This window comes from Rhipicephalus sanguineus, chromosome 3 (genome assembly GCF_013339695.2).
Source record: "Rhipicephalus sanguineus isolate Rsan-2018 chromosome 3, BIME_Rsan_1.4, whole genome shotgun sequence".
In the NCBI taxonomy this organism is placed as follows: Eukaryota; Metazoa; Arthropoda; class Arachnida; order Ixodida; family Ixodidae; genus Rhipicephalus; species Rhipicephalus sanguineus.
Window position 1 is genome coordinate 118,491,515 of NC_051178.1, and position 18,567 is coordinate 118,510,081.

The 18,567-nt window shown below is 48.2% G+C and overlaps 2 protein-coding genes across 2 annotated transcripts in view; one reads left to right on the forward strand and one right to left on the reverse strand.

The window, feature by feature from the left end:
- Window positions 1–3,335: 3,335 nt before the first annotated feature.
- Window positions 3,336–8,793, forward strand: LOC119387001 (endothelin-converting enzyme homolog). Its single transcript, XM_037654303.2, has 2 exons — window positions 3,336–5,801; window positions 7,824–8,793. Exons 1-2 carry the CDS (start codon window positions 3,493–3,495, stop codon window positions 7,984–7,986), a joined length of 2,472 nt encoding a protein of 823 aa, XP_037510231.1. The 5' UTR covers window positions 3,336–3,492; the 3' UTR covers window positions 7,987–8,793.
- Window positions 8,794–10,131: 1,338 nt separating this feature from the next.
- LOC119385785 (integral membrane protein GPR155-like) overlaps window positions 10,132–18,567 on the reverse strand; it is a 130,483-nt gene continuing 122,047 nt past the window's right edge. Inside the window, exons 16-18 of the mRNA XM_037653169.2 lie at window positions 14,019–14,089; window positions 13,278–13,424; window positions 10,132–10,692 (exon numbers count right to left, since the gene is read on the reverse strand). Of these exons, the coding sequence (XP_037509097.2) occupies window positions 10,494–10,692; window positions 13,278–13,424; window positions 14,019–14,089 (417 nt within the window). The 3' untranslated portion in view covers window positions 10,132–10,493. The remainder of the gene's footprint in view (window positions 10,693–13,277; window positions 13,425–14,018; window positions 14,090–18,567) is intronic.

The following is an 18,567-nucleotide window of genomic DNA, read 5'->3' on the forward strand; positions in this document are numbered from 1 at the left end:
TTTTTTATTTTGTTGAATATAATAAATATTTATTACGTCAGTGGGCAGCTCCATACCCTGTACAACAGCACGGCGCATAAGTCACTACGTATTACTGCAATCTGAAGACTTTTGCAATTCATTTGATTCCACGCTGAAAATTGCGTAACAAGAACAAATAAATTAGATTTCATGCCGCATTCATTTCCCTCTGAACGCTATATCTGCAAACTGTACTTTTCTATGTTTCGTTCTTATACCACCGGTCAACGACACATGCCCATTTTATCCGACTTGCCCAAGCTGATGACCTTTGTTGCGAAATGACAGATTTTGATGTTGCAGCCATTAGGATAAAAATAATGTTACCAATTGAAAGCGCCGCTTCTATCATATTGCTCAATTCCAGCCTCTCCGTCAAATAGGTATTTCTTTTTTTTTTTTTGCTTCACTGCGGCAACTCAGGTGGAACTAAAATTAAGAAATAGCCGGAAAACAGTTATATGCAAAGAGCGGGTCTGGCTTCTTCCCCTGTGTTTTCATTTTGCAATGAGGACGAATCAATAGAACACCACATTTTTATCATGCAATTTCATTCCATTTACTCGGAATAAACATTCTCAAAGCAGCATTTAATCGAATCGGATTGGACTTCGCTATTTCAGATATTCTGGCCTTAGGATCCTCCTCGTTAGGACATTGAACTTGCGATGTCTGTTCCGCTGTTAGATTGGCAAAAAAACTTCATTTTGGTCCTGCAAGACGGCATTATTGGAAAATTTCTATTGAGCCATATCGGGATGGTTTTCATGCTAAATTCGTGAATAAATATTATCAACTCATATTTATTATTCTAAAATTTTACAGTAGTTGTACAATTTATTTACGACCATCCTTTATACATTTTTCGTTTCTTGGCTGCTTCCCGGTATGCGGGTGGGCCATCTACGTAGTGCGTCATTATCGTCGTCAAGAAAACAAGGCGCAATGACTATATTCGCAACAGCGGTCTGTGCAGGCACCGGGGTGATACGCGTGTCCAATGTATCTTTAGGTCAATATCCCTGGTTAGCGGTAACGATGCGTGGACCTTATTAAGGTGAAAGTCACAAGTGCCTCATCTGACGCTGAGGCGTGCGGTACAAAACCCCACGTCACCCTAGTGAGCTTAAGAGAAATCAAATAAGCATCGGGGTTTGAACCGGAATTGAATCCAGGCGTTCTGCGTGGTAGTCCGGTGTTTTAACGCAGAGTCAGGCCAGTGCTTGAAACTGCTTTGGAACAAGACCCTATACAGCCGTAATGTCGGGGGAGAAGTGGCGCTAACCGACGTGATATTGCGTGGCAGAAGCGCAGAACCACACCAAGCATCACGCTATGTGAACTGCGTAAGGAGTTAGTGCTGTAAGGCTCCCACCCATTACAACAGGATCAGCAGTAATGCATCATTATTATCATCGTCAGCCACAGAATAAGAAAGTGTGCAGCTGCGTACGTGCGCGCATTTGCTTACAGACGCGCAGTAGCTACTTCGCTAAAGTCAGCACACCTTCGAAAAAGACACACAAAGGCAAAAGTGCTCGCATTAGGCGTTCAAAGGGTCTATTTATTGCAAAACATACGTATTTGCTGGTGGCGGCTCACTTGTCCTACATGAGTGCAGCCAGACTTCCCCGTTCGTGTGTTACAAGAGTGCAGTGCCGGCCGAATTTCTCTAAGGCGAAAGGCTTGTTGAGCGGTCCCTTGAACGAAACAGGCTAGGGGAATGAAGTGGTACAAAAACCCTCGTGATCTACGTCACTGGTGAAGTCACGTTGTGACGTCACATATATAATCAATTCGTGCCGCCGTTGTGATGTCACGTGATGACGTCAGCACATGGAATCGTCGTTCGGCTAAAGGAGGGGCGATCCCGAAAATCGTGCAACAACACGTGACGTGCGAAAAGCTTCAGGTGGGGAGGAACAGTGCAGTCCACGGCGAAGATCAAGGCAATTTAACGTGCGTCTCTCACACTGCGGCACATTATGTCTTGCAAGAAGTCTGGTCCCCGGTCGTATATCTTAATGAATTACCAGGTATGCAGCAGGCTCTACGCTTCACGTGTTACAAAGGGTAACATGCTGCCGAACTTATTTTTGGTACCGCGCCCATAGTACCACCACGTCACTGATTGTTAACTCCGCGAAACGTGACTCAGCAAACCACACGGCGAAATCGTGCTGTTCTGAAAAATATTCAAAAATGTTCGCTGTGCACAGGCCGAATTAATTGAGAGTCAAAGGGCTGTCATATGCCTTCGCACGCTATACTGTAGTGAACATACTGGCGCACTAAATCTTCACGTTTTTACACGCTAGAGAAACGCCCCATTTGTCACATCGAGGTCGTGGAGTGCGTTCCCACAAGTAGTGCCACCTAAATGCAAGGCGGCAGAACGAGAAAGATGAAGCGATGCTGTAGTCACTAAAGTAAGAAAAAAACGCGTTGGGTTATACTTTAATTTCATTATTCAAATATCTATTCACGATGAGATGTCTGGTCTGAATGTACAAATAATTATTGCACTCCCTCCTTTCTATGTTTTCGTTTTTTGTCTGTTTAATCAATAGTCATGGCTATACGTATTTAAAACTTCATATCAAGTATTGTTAGCCAATCCCCCAGTGTGGGTACGAGCCATATGTGAGGTCACAACGTCATGAACAACGTCACTTCCTTTCTTGTCTTCCTACTTCCTCCGTCCCCTCGATAACATTTTTTTAAATCGACAATTTTTTTTTGCTTTATCGATAAATCGATAAAGCAAAAGCCATAGAACGTAGCTGCGTCTATGGCGATCCCCGATGCTAGCGCGGCTAGTATTTTTGTCCGGTATCAAGACGCTTTAATTATGGCCTCATCATCGAAATACTCATCGTCATCGTCGAAAATGACCGCTACGTTAGGTGGGGCCGGAACTTCCCGCGACGAGGGAGTGACACAATTTTAATGAAGGCGCGTCGTGACACTATATTGTAGTGAAAGCTGCAAGATAGTATCTTGTCGGGTAAGCGGCATTTTATAGTAAGAGAAATTCGTTTCTAAGGTAAGAAGAAAACAGTACGAAAAGTATGACCAGTAAAACAATAATAGTACGGGGGTGGACAGTCATACTAAGTGGCCGACAATTACGAAAGAGGTGTGAAGAAATATAATATCGCGCGCAGTAATATAATTTAGCGGGGGCATAAAATTTCAGTGCAATGAACAGCCGTTTTCGCTCGCTGTGGCAAGAAAAAAGAAGCATTGCGCCTGGCGAACGCTGATGCGTCTCGCGCCTTTGCCTTCCAGCGGCGGCTTTCTGCCACCAGCCCACTGCCGCCGGTTGACAAGACGTAGCAAGCCGCCAGAGCTGCCTGCTGGTGTCGCCCTGAGCCGGGTCGCCGTCCTGGTGACCACCCGCCAAACCGCGCGCTTAGCCTCGCGTTAAACGAGCGACGCTGTTGGCGCGGCCCGCGGCTCGACGCCAGCATGGAGGACAACGAGGAGGCCCCCGTGATGGCGGGCACCGTGCCGCGGCAGAAGGTGACCGCGCGCTGCAAGTCCATCGACCGGTACGGTGACTCGGACGTCGACCTTACCCGAAAGCGGTCCTTCACCGACGAGTACTTCAAGCGCGTTGCTCGAGACCTCAAGTCCATACCGTGCCTGCTGCTCCTGGGCAACATTTTCGCCTTCGTGTTCCTCATTATCTGGTCAAACATCACGAAGCACCTGTTCGTAACCCAGAAGCCGATGGAGATCACCACGCCCGCCGAGACGAGTCCGCCGCTGATCCGTTCCATCCGTGAGATGCACATGTGCAACAAACCCCGTTGCGGTGCCGTCGGGCACGCCATCAACTACGGCGTCGACGTGGACATTCTGCCCTGCAAGGACATTCTGGAGCACACGTGCGGGCGCTGGATCAGGGCCGACGATGAGATATACCAGAAGTGGATGCTCGGTTCGGCACGGCTCTACATCGAGGACATGTACAGGGACCTGAAGCGCTACCTAGAGACGATGCGCCTCACAGCGCCGCTGCGAACGCAGCACAAAGTGTCCATTCTCTATCGTAGGTGCGTGTCTGAGAGCAACGCAGACAACCGCAACCTTCTCAAACATATGATGGACAACGTCTACGGCCTCGAAAGCTGGCCGTTCGAAAGCACCTTCAAACCGTACGATTCAATCCTGGCGAAGTTCCTTCACCGCACGAGTGAGTCGGCCCTCCTTTCCGTCGGCACGGCCAGGATGCTCCGCATCACTCGCGCTAGCAGCAACATCGACGACGACACGTCGAACGATATACTCTTGTCCTTGGACTGTCCCACGTTCACGTTGCCGAGATATTGGCTCCTGACGCGAAACGACGCCGACAAGAACGATTACACAGCGTTGGTTATGAACTTGATTAAGTTGTACAAGAATGTAGAGGTTCCTTTAGCAGTGGTGAAAAACATTGTGGCTTTTGAAATTAACAACGCGTACGTAACGAGAAGATATTGCCACAGGCGGAAACTTAGGAAATACTCGTTAATCCACTTGAAGGAGAAGGTGAAGAAATTTCCCTGGGAGTCTTTTCTGCAGGAAGTTGTAGGGAATGACACCGGCATTGTCATCAACGACAACACACAAGTTCTGCTCAGATCCTTCGACTACTTGAGATACATGGCCAGTCTCCGCAACCCGCCGAAGGAAGCACGCGCTGTGAATTACGTTGGCTGGCGCATACTTTACTTCTACGGGCCACTCGCCTTTCCCGCACTCAAAAGTAAGGTTGCCGAGTTCCGTTCCCTGAAGCTGAACGAGTCGCTTATCGAGGACTGGAAGAAATGTCTCCTAATCACGAATGACGTTATGCCCATTGGAATGGGGCGAGTTTACGTGGAGGCCATGACGCGCATGAAGACTCTGTTTGCCGTGGAAGAACTGGTCTCTAAAGTGATTTTCAGCTTCAAGTACATGCTATCGCAAGCCGTGTGGCTCGATCCCGAAGCCAAGGCCAACGCGTCCAACTACCTGAGCAAGGTGAATACGATGGTCGGCATTCCGAAATGGGTCGCCGACGACAAGACACTCGACAGCTACTACGAGAGCTTCACCTTCGACATCACAAAAGACGCTTTCTTCACTCTCTTCGACCTCGCCAGCCGGCACACGGCTAAGTACCGGTTCCTGCCGCTCTTCCAGCAGTACTCGAACCGGTTTCTCCGCAGTCACGTTTGGCGGGGACACCTTGCTGCCACCAATCACACGCATAACGAAGACCTTCTCAAGGGAATCAACATGCGGCCCCTGCACACTTTCATCTTCCCGGCGCATATTGTGGACCTTCATTTGCGCCATTATAACATGAGACAAGCCCTCGTGTTCGACGTGAACGAAAACTCTCTCCTCCTTCCCGCGGGGCTTCTGCAGCCGCCCTACTTCGACCCCAACGTCCCGCTGGCCATCAACTACGGCGGCCTAGGGGTCCTTATACTGCACGACATGGTGCGTGAGTTCTTTCGCTTCTTCTTCGACGACACTGACGCCCGGTGGCGCAAGCGCACCCGGTGCATCAACAACAACGTGTTCCGCAAGACGGAGGAGTCCAGTGGCAGTCTGGACGAGAACCAGGAGCACGAGGTGGTGACCTTCACCATGATGACGGTGCGCGCTGCGTACAACGCGTACCACTACGCGCTGGGCACCGACGACGACGACATCGTGCCTGGCGGAAGCGTCGAGTCCAGTCCTGATCAGTTGTTCATGCTCAGTAGCGTGCGCACGCTATGCTCAATCGTCAGAGACAGGTATGGCAGCGCGAGCGTTTCCTTCGTTTGCAGCATGGCACTGGCGTTTCGGTTTATTGGTCCGTTGTTGTCATGGTAACCCTGTCCATCAATTTCGTTTAGAGATCACTCCAACAGTGCTCATTTTTGCTGCATCTTCGGGAACATTAACGGAACCTTCCATAGAATATCTGACAGGAATTCAGACTCGCATGATGGGCGCAAACACCACCGCGTGACTCTTCGCACAGAAGTAGAGCAGACGTCATTACGTCATGTTTTCGAATTCGATATGGATTATGCACTAAACACCGAACCAGCTGTTAAAGCTTCTCGCTAGTGCCCACTGCAATGGCCCACTCATTCAGGCGTTGCACTGCGCTTTTTAGAACGACTTCGCCGGTTTGGTTTCAAACCTCCACAGCCACAATTTGGTTACAGTGGAGTGCAAGGGCACTCGCGTACCGTGCTTTTGACGCCCGTTACAGAATTCCACTTGGTTATCAGGAGTGTGCGAATGGTGAAATTTAGAATCGAATCGAATACGAATCGAATAGTGATCATACCAAATCGAATACGAATCGAATGCTGTTCGAATAGTTTTCGAATAGTAAGGCAACCATTTTCAAGACAGGCCTAAAATTCTACTAATTTTTATTTCAAATAAATATTCACAAACATTAACGCAGTAGCATCACCGTTACATTTAACCGACATAAGATACCACAATTATGTTAACTGCGGTAAGTTCGTGTACAGTAATGACTAGAGTGCTCGAGGTATTTTTTATCTGTAGCATGAATACAGCAGTTACATCAGTATTCGAGGTGGGACTTCGTCACCAGCTTTTAAATAATATTAACACCTAAATGTTAAATAATGTTCCATGAATGAGCATAATGAATCTCACGATAATAGTAGTGGATGAGCACACATTCGCTTCGTCCACCCTGGAGATTAAAGCAAAAATTTCTTCATCCGCTGATGAGTAGAGGTTCGACAGTCCCGTAAACACATGAACTGCATGCATCTTGACAATTCACTAATTAAAACAACAAAAATCATCCTTGGTTTTTCCAACGTGTTGTCCCTTTGGGTTTTTCCCGTCGGTGCTGATCATGCATTCGAAGTATATTCGAGTAAGTAGCTGAAAAATGTTATCCCGTTAAAACATTATGTGCATTCTAAGCTGCTGTTGATAGAATATTTCGCTAGCTACAGAAAAGCTCGTTATATAAATTGTTGGGTGCAGCAACAGTCATTGTAGAGAAAGAGCGATTCGGTCCAAGCCTCTACATTCCTGCAATTTTTTGCTTTGTTTGGCTAGTGCTGAGGTTAGCATCATGGTAACGATGTGAGGCGCTCAAACAGACGAGGACGGTCGATGCGATATTGTAGAAAGTTAGCGCGCATATCGCGTCCTTCTCTTTGACGACTGCTTTCTTCAATCGTACACGGTACCACAAGGAGTTCGAAGGAATATGGCATGCGTAACACTAAGTAACAAGGTAATATGTTATAAATAATACATTGAGGTCAGTAACGATGGCTATTCTTTATGAGCCTAGTTGCGCAATTTACTATCGAGAGGGACAGTCGAGGGGCTCTAAATTGTAGTTGAAGTCTTTAAAGACTTATTTTGTAGGGTTAGGCCGAAGTAATGTGGGTCCGGTTGGTTGGTAAAACTTTATTGCATAGGTCCGGCAGGCCCGTAGCCAGGGGGGTGGCCCTAGGGGCCCACACCACCCCCGCCCCCAGAAATATTGGTGAGGGGGGCGTTTTACCGAAAATAAATAATGAAAATAGGTGTTTTTTCTCAAATAGTCAAGGCCTTCAGCAAATGGGTTGGGTCCCTCCCCCCCCCCCCCCCCCCGGAAAAATTTCTGGCTGCGGGCCTGAGGTCCGGTCTACATGACATTTTTTTCTTATGACAGCAGTGATTAAGTACTGTCAGGAGAGTGATGCTACACGAAATGCTACTGAATTTAAGCAAGAGGTTCATGCCGTGCAGTATCTAACAGCATACGGCCGATTCCATCACAGGCACTTCGCACTGGTGGAGCTCGGCAAAGATACGCTCCTCCTGCGTAAAATCACGGCGGCACTCCAAGGCCTCGACGAACTGCAGGACGCGTTCCGGTGTACTGGTGAAAAGAGGAACGCCTACTACCACTGCTTGGAGAGCGCGCATCCGACGGAAGAGTAGCCGGCCAACCGCTCACCAACGCCGCAGCCGTGCAGACACCACGAGGGAGCGGCCTCCAATGGGCGCTCTCGCCTCAAGAAAGGCTTTAGCGCAGGCCGACCCGCCAAGCAAGGTGCCGTCTACACAACCGGCCACCGCCCCAAGCGAGCAACAAACGGCTCTCTACACGTCGGTGTCAAGAGCCGACGAAAGAATATCCGGTGCTCTGTGCCTGAAGCGTCAGCTTGGCGCACTGGGAACAGTGAGTGAATTCAATTCGCCAAGCTACAGTTAAACAAGCCTTAAGAGGAGGTGAAAGCGACCCGATGGGGTACTGGCGCGCACCTCAGGGGACGTTGCCCTAAGGTTCGTCGTGCTCCTGCAGTGTTGCGTAAACCAACGTGCGACACGCAAGAGTGACAAATGCACCTTCGCGTCTCTGCACGCCATGAAAGTGCACAACTACGCCAGGCGCTACGGATAGGCATGCTGCTATAGCAGCTGCTCCCACACTAGTAGGGCAACCTCGCTGATGAACTTGGTTCCGCCGGTTACTCTACGAGAGAAAAGTGCACTGGTGGCCCAACGACGCACAGGCTTGAAACAAACGTCGCACTGGCTCTGTGTGTCAGGTGGAAACAGGACCGTAGCTCGACAGCGCATCAAATATGTCCAACACGGTTTCAGTGGGCCCTCCCATCTCTTATAAGTGACGCCGGCTGCAACGCGCAGCCGGCGCCCGCGGAATATGCGGAGACCAAATCGGGCGCCTAGTTGTATTACTTCGAAGGAAACAATCGTGAACACGAGGCATTAAATTTAGTTTTCGTCTTGTTGTGTATCTTGCTTGGATCTCCGTAGAGTGTGTAGTGCATACGATTGTTTACAGGATCGCAACTTACAAAAAGCTCTGCTCTTCTTTCCCCCTGATTAGGTCAGCTTCAGTAATGGTAAACTCGGTCCCTGCCCCCTCTTTTTCCAGCCTCAGGTATAGACACAACGCTATGTTGAAGCTTATGGCGCGTCTTATGAGAATCGCTTGTTAACTGCTGTTAACTACAGCTGATACCCTCTATTTTGCATAGATTTAAGTGTAGACTGTACACGTAATTTATAGGCTATTGTGTTTGCATCGATTTTCTACTATGTTAACTGTGCAGACTCGGAGGAAAACTCTTTTCGTAGGAACTACGCAAGATATATTGTGAACATCCCTAAGCGTAGAACAAGAAAAGCGAGCGAAGAACCACATGTGCTAGAGTTCGCGGACAGGCAACGTTTATTTGTTGCTTCATTTGTGGTGCAAGAATTTTTTTAGCTGCCAACTGCAAGTATCCGTAATATTGTTTTACCGCGATAGCATTGAGCTAGTTTCGCAGAAATTGCGGTGTCGACATCGATGTCGTTGGTAGTGAGCGAAAAATCTTGTCCGTGACCAAAAAAATCGAGAAAGATGTAAATAAAATAAATGATAATCTTATGTTCGAGTGAGAATCGGACTCAAGTTGTCTGCGTGGCAAGTATGTGTTCTACCACAGAGCCACGGTATTGCTTGAAATTGCTTCGCAAAAAAGTCACAGTTTCGCCGCAAGGGCGAAGCAATGAATGAGATAGCAAGAAATTGAAATGTCACACGAAGAACCAAAAGCAGCTCGATACTTGCAGCGCGCCGCTGAAGCACAAAGAAGGACCCGTGGCAGAAGCGTAGAATCGCGCCAGGCGTCAAAACATGTGAATTACGCAACGACTGGGTGTTTTAAAGGCCCACCCATTACAAAGCGCTCAGACATAATCATCAGCAGCACCAAAAGTATCAACAAAGTATACACCTGCGTAGGTTCGCGTGTTGCCTTACCGACGTGTAGTGGGCCCTTCGCTGATTCGCAAAAGGAAGAAAATGGCGTACTTAACTGTGCTTCAGTAGGCATTCTAGGGTAGTTTGAAATGGCCAATGTCACGTAAGTAAAAGACCAGTCGTTCGTTTCCTTGCCGCATGGTTGAAGCTCGCACCGAGAACCGAAGCCCGGCTATCAATTGAGAAGGCGAAGCGCGCGCGGCCCGCGATTACGCTATCGCGTTCTACTCTTGAAGGCGAAGCTCAAGCGTCCTCCAACTTTTTCTTTTTCATTCCAAGTGATAAGCACCTAAACTAGTAGCGCACCTGTAAGAATAAACATGAAGCATCTATCTCTTACAAGAAGAAGTTTTGCTGAAAATATTTTGAGGATGGTGATGGTGTGATGTTTATAACGGTTATAGTTCAGGGAGGTAAGGCGTAGATTATTATGACGATACTAACGACGCTGAACATTTTATTTGTCGCCAAAGCTGGCAAGGGAGAGTTACTGCAGGGCCATCCTCCGCCACAGATCCGGCGAAGAAGTCCGTCTCCCTACCGACAGCGTTTCTCGTAGCCCCTTTCAGAGCCTTACACGGCCGTACTAAGGCAGTTCTGAGAGAGTTAGTAAAACAATTCGTGGTCTTGCAACAGCACTCTTTTTTTGCCACCTTGCAAAGGTGATGACGCCTTAACACACGAAGAGGTAGTCGTACGGCCCGTCGTAGAAGTGCATAGCACGCTCCCCGTGCACTAACAGGCCTCCGTCGAGCAGGCGTCTTCCGTAGACAACGCCTTCGTCGCGGCTCTTGACCAGGCCCGCATCCAGCAGCCAATCCACAAGCCGATGTCCGTGGAAGCCGGATCGAACCGGAGACACTGGAAAGCCTCTGCGCGATGGAAGAGGGGAATTGAGCTGGTTAACTGTTTTTTGCTCAAAATGAACGCTCACCACGGCTAAAAAAAATTTGGCATCTGCACACAGGTGCGAAGACTGGAAACAGCATAGCTGGTGGCCTAGTCCACATCCTCACCCTCTCTTGCCTTTCCCAGCCCCCTTGCTATACTCTCCTCTGTACCTCCTCCTCAATATCACTTTCCCACCCTCTCCCTCTGCTATAATATACACGGCTATGCTATGCTTCATTTAATTCTCTCTCTTTTTTCTCTATCTTTGTTTCTCTCTCTCTCTGTTTCTCTTTCTTTCTGTCTTTCATTTTTCTTTCTTATCCTCGTTCTCTAGCCCATAGTAACGCAAACACGTGGTTCCCATAAGTACTTGTGCGGCTACCGTGACTGGACAACCGAGTGGTTCCGGCGCTCGCTTTCGGACCATGGCCATCCGGGCTCGAATCCCACCCCGGCAATAAATTTTATTTCGTTTTATTTATTTATTATCCTTCTCCTCTCCATTTCTTCTCTAATGCTCCTTTCCTTCCTCCTCTCCAGTTCGCCAAGCAGAGTTTTCGCCTCTCTCCTCCTTCACGGCTCCTTGCCTCAGCAATCCTCGTCTTACTAGGTTTTACTCTCTCCCACCCCAGGCTCGAACCTCCTTCCCCCACCGCTTTCCATCGCTCTTCTTCTCTCCGCTCCCTCCCTGCAATGTCTTCGGTTTCCCTCGCACCTGCTGTACTTGGTAGTGGGGCTTGCCCAATTTCTATGACACACACCCGCCCGAGTTTCGGCGCACGATTTTCATGGGAATGACAGCTTAAACAGCTACGCTGTTAAAAGCCTAAACTATCAACATAAGTGAAACGAGCCGCAGTGCAACCACAATAGTGAAACCGAGTTAACCGCTAGAGCTTATGAGCAGTCCGAAACTTCACACAGTACTGTACACTGTAGACACACAGATGTACTTCATATACCGCAAATGTTCATCAAATATTTAGCACGTTTAGTCCTTCTTAAATTAATGAGCGTGTGGATCGCGGTGATGGACGCAATGTAAGCGCAGTCAGTCACTTCGACAGGAAAATGTTCTAAAGGCGAAGCATTTCTTAGCGAACCAAGGGCACTTCGATCGTTTCTATCTATCTATCTATCTATCTATCTATCTATCTATCTATCTATCTATCTATCTATCTATCTATCTATCTATCTATCTATCTATCTATCTATCTATCTATCTATCTATCTATCTATCTATCTATCTATCTATCTATCTATCTAGCCGCTTAAGTCTAGGTGCTCTCGTGATCGACTCCTTAACTTGGAGTGGGCATGGGATCGTAAGAGGATTTGACGAATATGACTGCAAGGTCATGACATGAATAACGTGAAAACCCTGTCACGTACGTCGTCAAATCCTTTCCTCCAGACACGTGTGGCACATACCCGTATACCACGGGACGCTGTATACCGGTATGCGCCACAAGAAATTGGCAGTTTATATCTACCCAGGAACGGCGAGAGCATACACTGGTAATTTAAATGCGAGAGCTTTAATAAAAACCGACATCGGCGGCGCTGACCCAATGAATGCAAATAATAAAAATTGGAGTCCCAGCAAGAATCGGACCCACGCATACTGCGTGGCACTCAGGCATTCTACCACAGAGTGGCACGCAAGGTCTAGAAACTGCTTTGGAAAAACACCCTATGCAGGAGTAATGTCGGTGCAACGTCAATTGTGTTTGTAGTGCTGGCTATCTGATTTGATAACAAACTCCTACGATGCAGGCAATACATACTCCTACGATACAGGCGCCATGTCAGGTTAACGTCAATTCTTGTTCCAGTGTTGGCTCAGCTTTTGTAGCAGTCTAATAAACATTACATTTGCATTCCTATGGTTCAGCAAGCTATGCTCAAGCGTTGCTCGACTCCGGAGGAATACACTAACGAAAGTTACGTATGTAACTTTTCTTAGCGCAATGTTCACGTCATCGCACCATAACGTGCACTTCGTTTCGATACAACTGGCATATGTGCTCTAACGTGAGTGCTGACGTTACGTCAGACCATAAGTTACCTTTTCAATGTTTTCAATGCCTGTGTTTTCGATGTCCCTGGTAAGCCGACGATGTGCACACAACTACTGCACTTACAAAAACATGCCGATCCACCTCGTAACGATTCGCTTGGCTCAAAGCCAAAAAGGGAAGCACAGAACTACTCGCTCACTGATTCGCATGAAACCGATTCCCACAGGGCATGGTATCTGCGGACATTTTTTTTTTTTTTACTAAGAAAATACTCTTGTAGAGTAGGGCTTCGGTGTTCTTAACGCACAGCACCGATAGCGCATTTCTAAACATTTTATTGCGAATCCCGCCATCGCGCTCAAGCACCGGAACTCGTCACCTCTTTTACAGCAAAACAAAGGTGTCGAACCACGTAGGTGAACATTACAGCTTCGACACTCATCTCAGTCTTCTGTCTTGGATGTTCTGTAAGTGTGCTAGCACGTTCCCTGGTCAAGAATAGATACACAGACGCGAGCAACAACTAAGAAAACCCAGCAGCTCACACTTCAGTCTCGTCCAAGAATTCCTCGAAGGCTCGGCGATGGTAGACGTTGAACTGGCGGCAGACTATTTCGTTTGCGTTCAGTAATCCGACCGACAGGACGGTCCGCTGCTTGGGGCGCCTCGGTTTACCTGCCACTCGCAGCAACCTGAAACGTTGTTGCCCTCGGTATGCAGTGTCTTGTGCTCGAAAAAGAAATAACAGACAGATCAGGCACGAATAAGACGTGCCACAAGTTCAAAGGATCTACTCTACTCTAGATGAAACACAGGAGCACACTTTCTAGCCTCAAGGAGCAGAAAGAAGCAATCCGCTAGAATGAAGATCTACGATGAAGACAGCGCAGGACTTCACACGAGCTTGTTTTCTTTCTTTTTTTTTCTGCAGCGAACATGAATCGCTTTGAGAATCGAAACGAAATCCTAAGTTGGGATCGAAGCTGAGCGTGTATTGCACCAGGTACCCGGTGCCCTATTCTTTTTTTTTCCTTTTCTTTTTTTTTCTTTTTCTTGGCTTACCGTTTGTATTGCGACACATAGCGCCTCTTATTACGCCGGATTTTCAGCCAAGCAGTCGCAGTAAGACGACAAAAAAGTACAGACAGGCAGACAGACAGACAGACGGAAAGCTTCTCCGAAACGAAACTGAGAAGAAACGAAACGAAATGAAAGTGTCCGAGTCGTTCAAGTATCCGAGAGTATGCGCGACGGAAGAAAAGCGAAGAAAAGCGGTGTTGGCTTACAGCAGGGCTCGTGCTTTCGCCTCACTAAGCAGCTTTCCTTCCAGTCCGCACGCCAGAAAGACAAGCATCCCCTGAAACGTGTAGCGATTAGTGTGTAACATGGAGCAGCAGGATGAAAGACGATCGAAGAAACGGTTTCGCTCGAGGGAGCGAAAAAGAAAGAAAAATGAAAACGCTTCCAGACAGTAGTGAAAAAAAAAAAAGAGAAACGCTTCCAGGCAGTGGTGTGCGTCAAAAACAGCGCTCAATAAAAAACGCCATGCACGAGGTGAAACTCCGAGGGAAAAAAGGGACTGCGCGAACGAACTGTCCTCCTCATCCTGCAAGGTAAAGCGAGCATGTGGGCGGTGGGAGGGAGAGAGGGAGGGAGGAGGGCGTGGAGGAGCCGGGAGGAATCCAAGCTGGAGGAACAGAACGCGCGCACGGGATTTAGCGTTGCCGCTGTTGCCGCTGGTGCCGAGCTCGGCGGGGATTAGCGCTGCCTGGAACCGTTCCTTCTCCGCAATTGAGGATCCGACCATGCGCACGGATCGAAATGCAGTGGTGTTCCTGTGCTCTGTTCAAGGAAACAATAAAGAAAACACACACATACACACACGCAGCACACGTTCATGAAGATCAGAAAAAGAAACAAGGCGAACCGAAGCAGTTAGAGTACGCAGTAACAAAGCAGCCACCCAAGCCGTGCATAGTGGCCGAAATGAGTCGTTCTTTTGCAAAGCCAGTACATAGAGAGCGAGACGGCCGCCCGATTCTTGACGGTCCCTCGAGCAATCGGCTGTTGGGCACTGCGGTATACAGTGGCGACTGTATAGCAGAAGCAGCCGTTCACTATATCGGGCATGGTTCGCCACGGCCGAGCGGTCTCGAAAGTGCCACTTGCCCAAGCAGTCTAACAGAATGCCCGACGCTCAGTACTTTCGCTGGCACCCAAGCCCGGCAAGTAAAGAATGCTTAGAACGCGGGTTGGAATCCCATAGTTACGCTGTCCACTAACTGAACTTCTAGCTGAACGTTCCCTCGCATTTGCATCTTTTTTTGTACGCCTGTACGCTGTTATTTCTCTGTAGTCTGTCAAGTAGCAAGAAAGCAATCTTCATAACTTGCAGTCTGTGCTAAAACTTTTACTTGCGAGGCGCTAATAGTACAGTACGCCTTTGTACACGCAGGAATATGAAACAGCGCAACGTCGTCGTCGACCGGTTCTTCAGTGTGGCAAAAACAAAAGCCGAGTCGGATCGTTTTAGCTCGTTTTCACCATTTTAAGCACCGCCTTTCCGTTTTCGTGCACTATTATAGAGAGCATTCACGCCTTCTTGCCGTTTCTGTGACGTCGTAGGTTGTCAGCCACGACGGTGCACGCTTCACGGTAGCTAATTTTAGGTCTCCTAAACGAGGCGACGCAAACGTGCGCCAGTTTTCGGTTTAAGGTTTAATGTTTAATGGTTGAAAGCGCGAATCTGCGCTCCTGACAGGAGCTCAGGAATTTTAGTTTCAAAAAAGAAAGTAGCGAATAATGAATTCCGCACTTCCTGCGTTACCAGAGGTAATTGCAGCGTGTTTAGGGACACGGCGAATCGTACGCGTTCTGTTCGCGCTTGAAATGTTTTGCAGCCGGCAAAGGTAACGAACCGCATCGCGTGACAAGCGCATGCGCACTTCGTGCAGCGTTGGTAGCTATATACGGCACTTCCTGCTCAGTGAGGTGGTTACCGACTGCGTTCGTTCAATTTTTTTTTCTAAGAGTAAAACTAGAGAACTTGTTAACGGGCCCCTAAACCACTCCGAGTTCAAAGACGAGAGAGTAGTTTCTTTCTCGCAGGAGCTATCTCCTCCTCGCTATTTATTTCTTCATAAAACGCGTGGACCATATCAGCGCTAAGCATTGAGCGTATCATGTTTTAGCGCTTTTCGGGCGGTCTCAAAAGTGCCACTTGCTCCTGCCGCCGAACAGAAGCAACGAGAACTTTCGCTCAAGCTCGAGCCTAGCACGTAAGGAATACTTAGAACGCGGTCAGAATCCCTTTACGCACACATGCGCTAACCTTTAGCCCTGGAATCCTAGACATAGAATGCTTACGCAGTAAAACATCTCACAATAACCTTGTATGAATTCTACAAATTGCTATTACCCTACGCGAAGATACACACTGACCTAACGTGTCTATGGGGCTGACCGTATACGACGGAGGCGATAAATCCGATTTTTCAATCAGGACGAATTCATTAGTGAGACTGCAACGGGCCTTTATAACCTGAAAGACTGGGCGTAAAAACACGAACACGAGAAGGAAGTCTAGACACCACGAACGCCGGGTTGTCTTGACTTCCTTCTTGTGTCCGTGTTTGGACGCCCTGTCTTTTAGAACGAATACTTACCAACTAGCTAAGCTCTCTGTTATTCGATCTTTACATTCTCTCCTAAGCTATGAAGTCGGTACTAACGTAAAGTAGAAAGGCATCATTCCACCATCCAACTTCGTTTGGCTTGGCCCTCTCTTCTCTGCACTGATTATGACGAATGTGAAAGTCTACAATTGGTTTCTAAGAAACCTCACGTTGACGAAGCCAGAATTTTTTTGCTAGTTATCTGTCTCGCTCAGTTTCCTTAGCTTGTTTTGAGAGTTTCTTTTATTGCGATAGTAACTATATGAACACTCTCGGCGGGTCTTTACCGTCGCCATCATGTCCCGTATATATATATATATATCATGTCCCGTATATATATATATGTATATTATAATGCAAGCACTGGGCTGAGAGCGGTGATTACGTCCGAACAGTATAGTAGCAACAAGAAGTAGACAGGCTAGGCAGCTGAAGCTCGTGCAGTGCTGGTGATGTGGCTGCAGAGCTGGACATTTCTCATCACTACTCACTACAACTTATATATATATATATATATATATATATATATATATATATATATATATATATATATATATATATATATATATATATATATAAGCCAGAAATAAAAATAATTCAGAAGAAACATTTTCCGAAGCGCGTGACCGGGGATTTGAACCGGCAACCCCTCGCTCCGCAGCGCGCTGCGTTAGGCAATTCCGCCACGCAGTATACATCCTCCGGCACACTAACAGTGAGCTATCTATATACACCAGTTAGCGCTGGTGGTACGCAGAGCTCGGAGGTGCTTCAGCGTGTTCTTTGTTAACCGTGAGATGGCGCGAAGAGTGCGCTTTAAAGGCGGTCGCCCCGCTAGCAGCTGCGTCGGGTAGGCTGCTCTGGTGTTGGGAGGAGCAGCAGTGTTTGAGAGTTGGGTCAAACGCATGGGACGCCACACGTGACAAAATTGAAATTATGCGAGACGCGGGCCATGCAGCGCCGTTGCCCGTGCTGCGTCTGCGTCGTCTGGCTGGCGAACCGCGCTAGTTTTCGAGTTTTGGGTCTGGGGCACGGTGTAAGATATACACTCTTTAGGTGAGGACACTCGCGAGACGCGATCGACCAGATAAAGTAACGACGCCGAGAGCCCGTCGGACACGTCGGACCGCTGACGGCAGCGGATACCTACCGGCGGGATGATGCAACTTCAACACAAAAACGCGTTCCCGTAGCAACTGGCGCTTCGCGGGAAATCTGAATTTCCTAGTCAGCGAACGCGGCTACGGCACGCCAGCTACTCAAGTTAGAAACGCATACCGCGTTTTTCACGAGCGAAAAACAAGACATGCAGCGGACGCCGGCGTTGCCGCCGACTGCGTCGGTTGCTATAGCAACGGTGCAGAAAGCATTTTCTCTCTTTAGGTTGCGTCTTCCTGCCGCTAGATACCCGCTGCGGTCACCGGACCAACAGACGCGCGCCGTTGTTACTTTATCTGGTCGATCGCGCTCTGCATGCAAGCCGAGAAGTGTCCACACCTAAAGAGTATATATCTTACACCGTGGTCTGGGGACAACGCGAGCGCAGGAGCCCAAGAGTGTCTTGGGTTCTGCGCATGCGCCTTGGCGGCTCGCAAATTCCTTGGGTCCCCAAGCTCCTTGCGTCCCTAATTTTAAAACTCTGTAGCTGGCATGTACGCCTCCGACTTGTACTTTGGCATACAGGGCGTGGTCTCCCGTGCTCCCGTAATCTTGAAGGGGGAATTTAGTGCGTCTTGTGCTATACACTGCAAGAACATCACTTCGCTCTTTGCAGCGGCGGCGTTTGCGAAAGGAGTGAGCTGCTAGTTAGAAGAGCCTAAGTAGGAGCTAGTTGAAACTGTGACAGCTGTGAGTTTGCGCTCGTCCTGTGTACAACTGTGCGTTCTTTTCATGCATCCTGTTTTATGTTTGAGCAGCGCGCTGCAAGTATCGAACTGTGACAGTTGTTAGTTTGCGCTCGTCCTGTGTCTGTTGTTCCCGTGCGTCCTATGTGTTGGGCCAGCGTGCTGCAAGTTTCGAGCGGCTTGCCGTTCTTCGTGTGACATTCCAATTTGTTGGTGTCGCATTCATTGCATCGCCCTTGCGTTGGAACTGACTTTTTTCAGATATTCGATTACTTTCCTTTTTTCGCTTTCTCAGAGTGTTTATCCGAGTGCCAACA

Coding starts and splice junctions, on each gene's coding strand:
- LOC119387001 (XM_037654303.2), top strand. CDS start 3,493: ATGGAGGACAACGAGGAGGCCCCCGTGATGGCGGGCACCGTGCCGCGG. Junction 5,802..7,823: donor TGCTCAATCGTCAGAGACAG/GTATGGCAGCGC, acceptor ATTCCATCACAG/GCACTTCGCACTGGTGGAGC.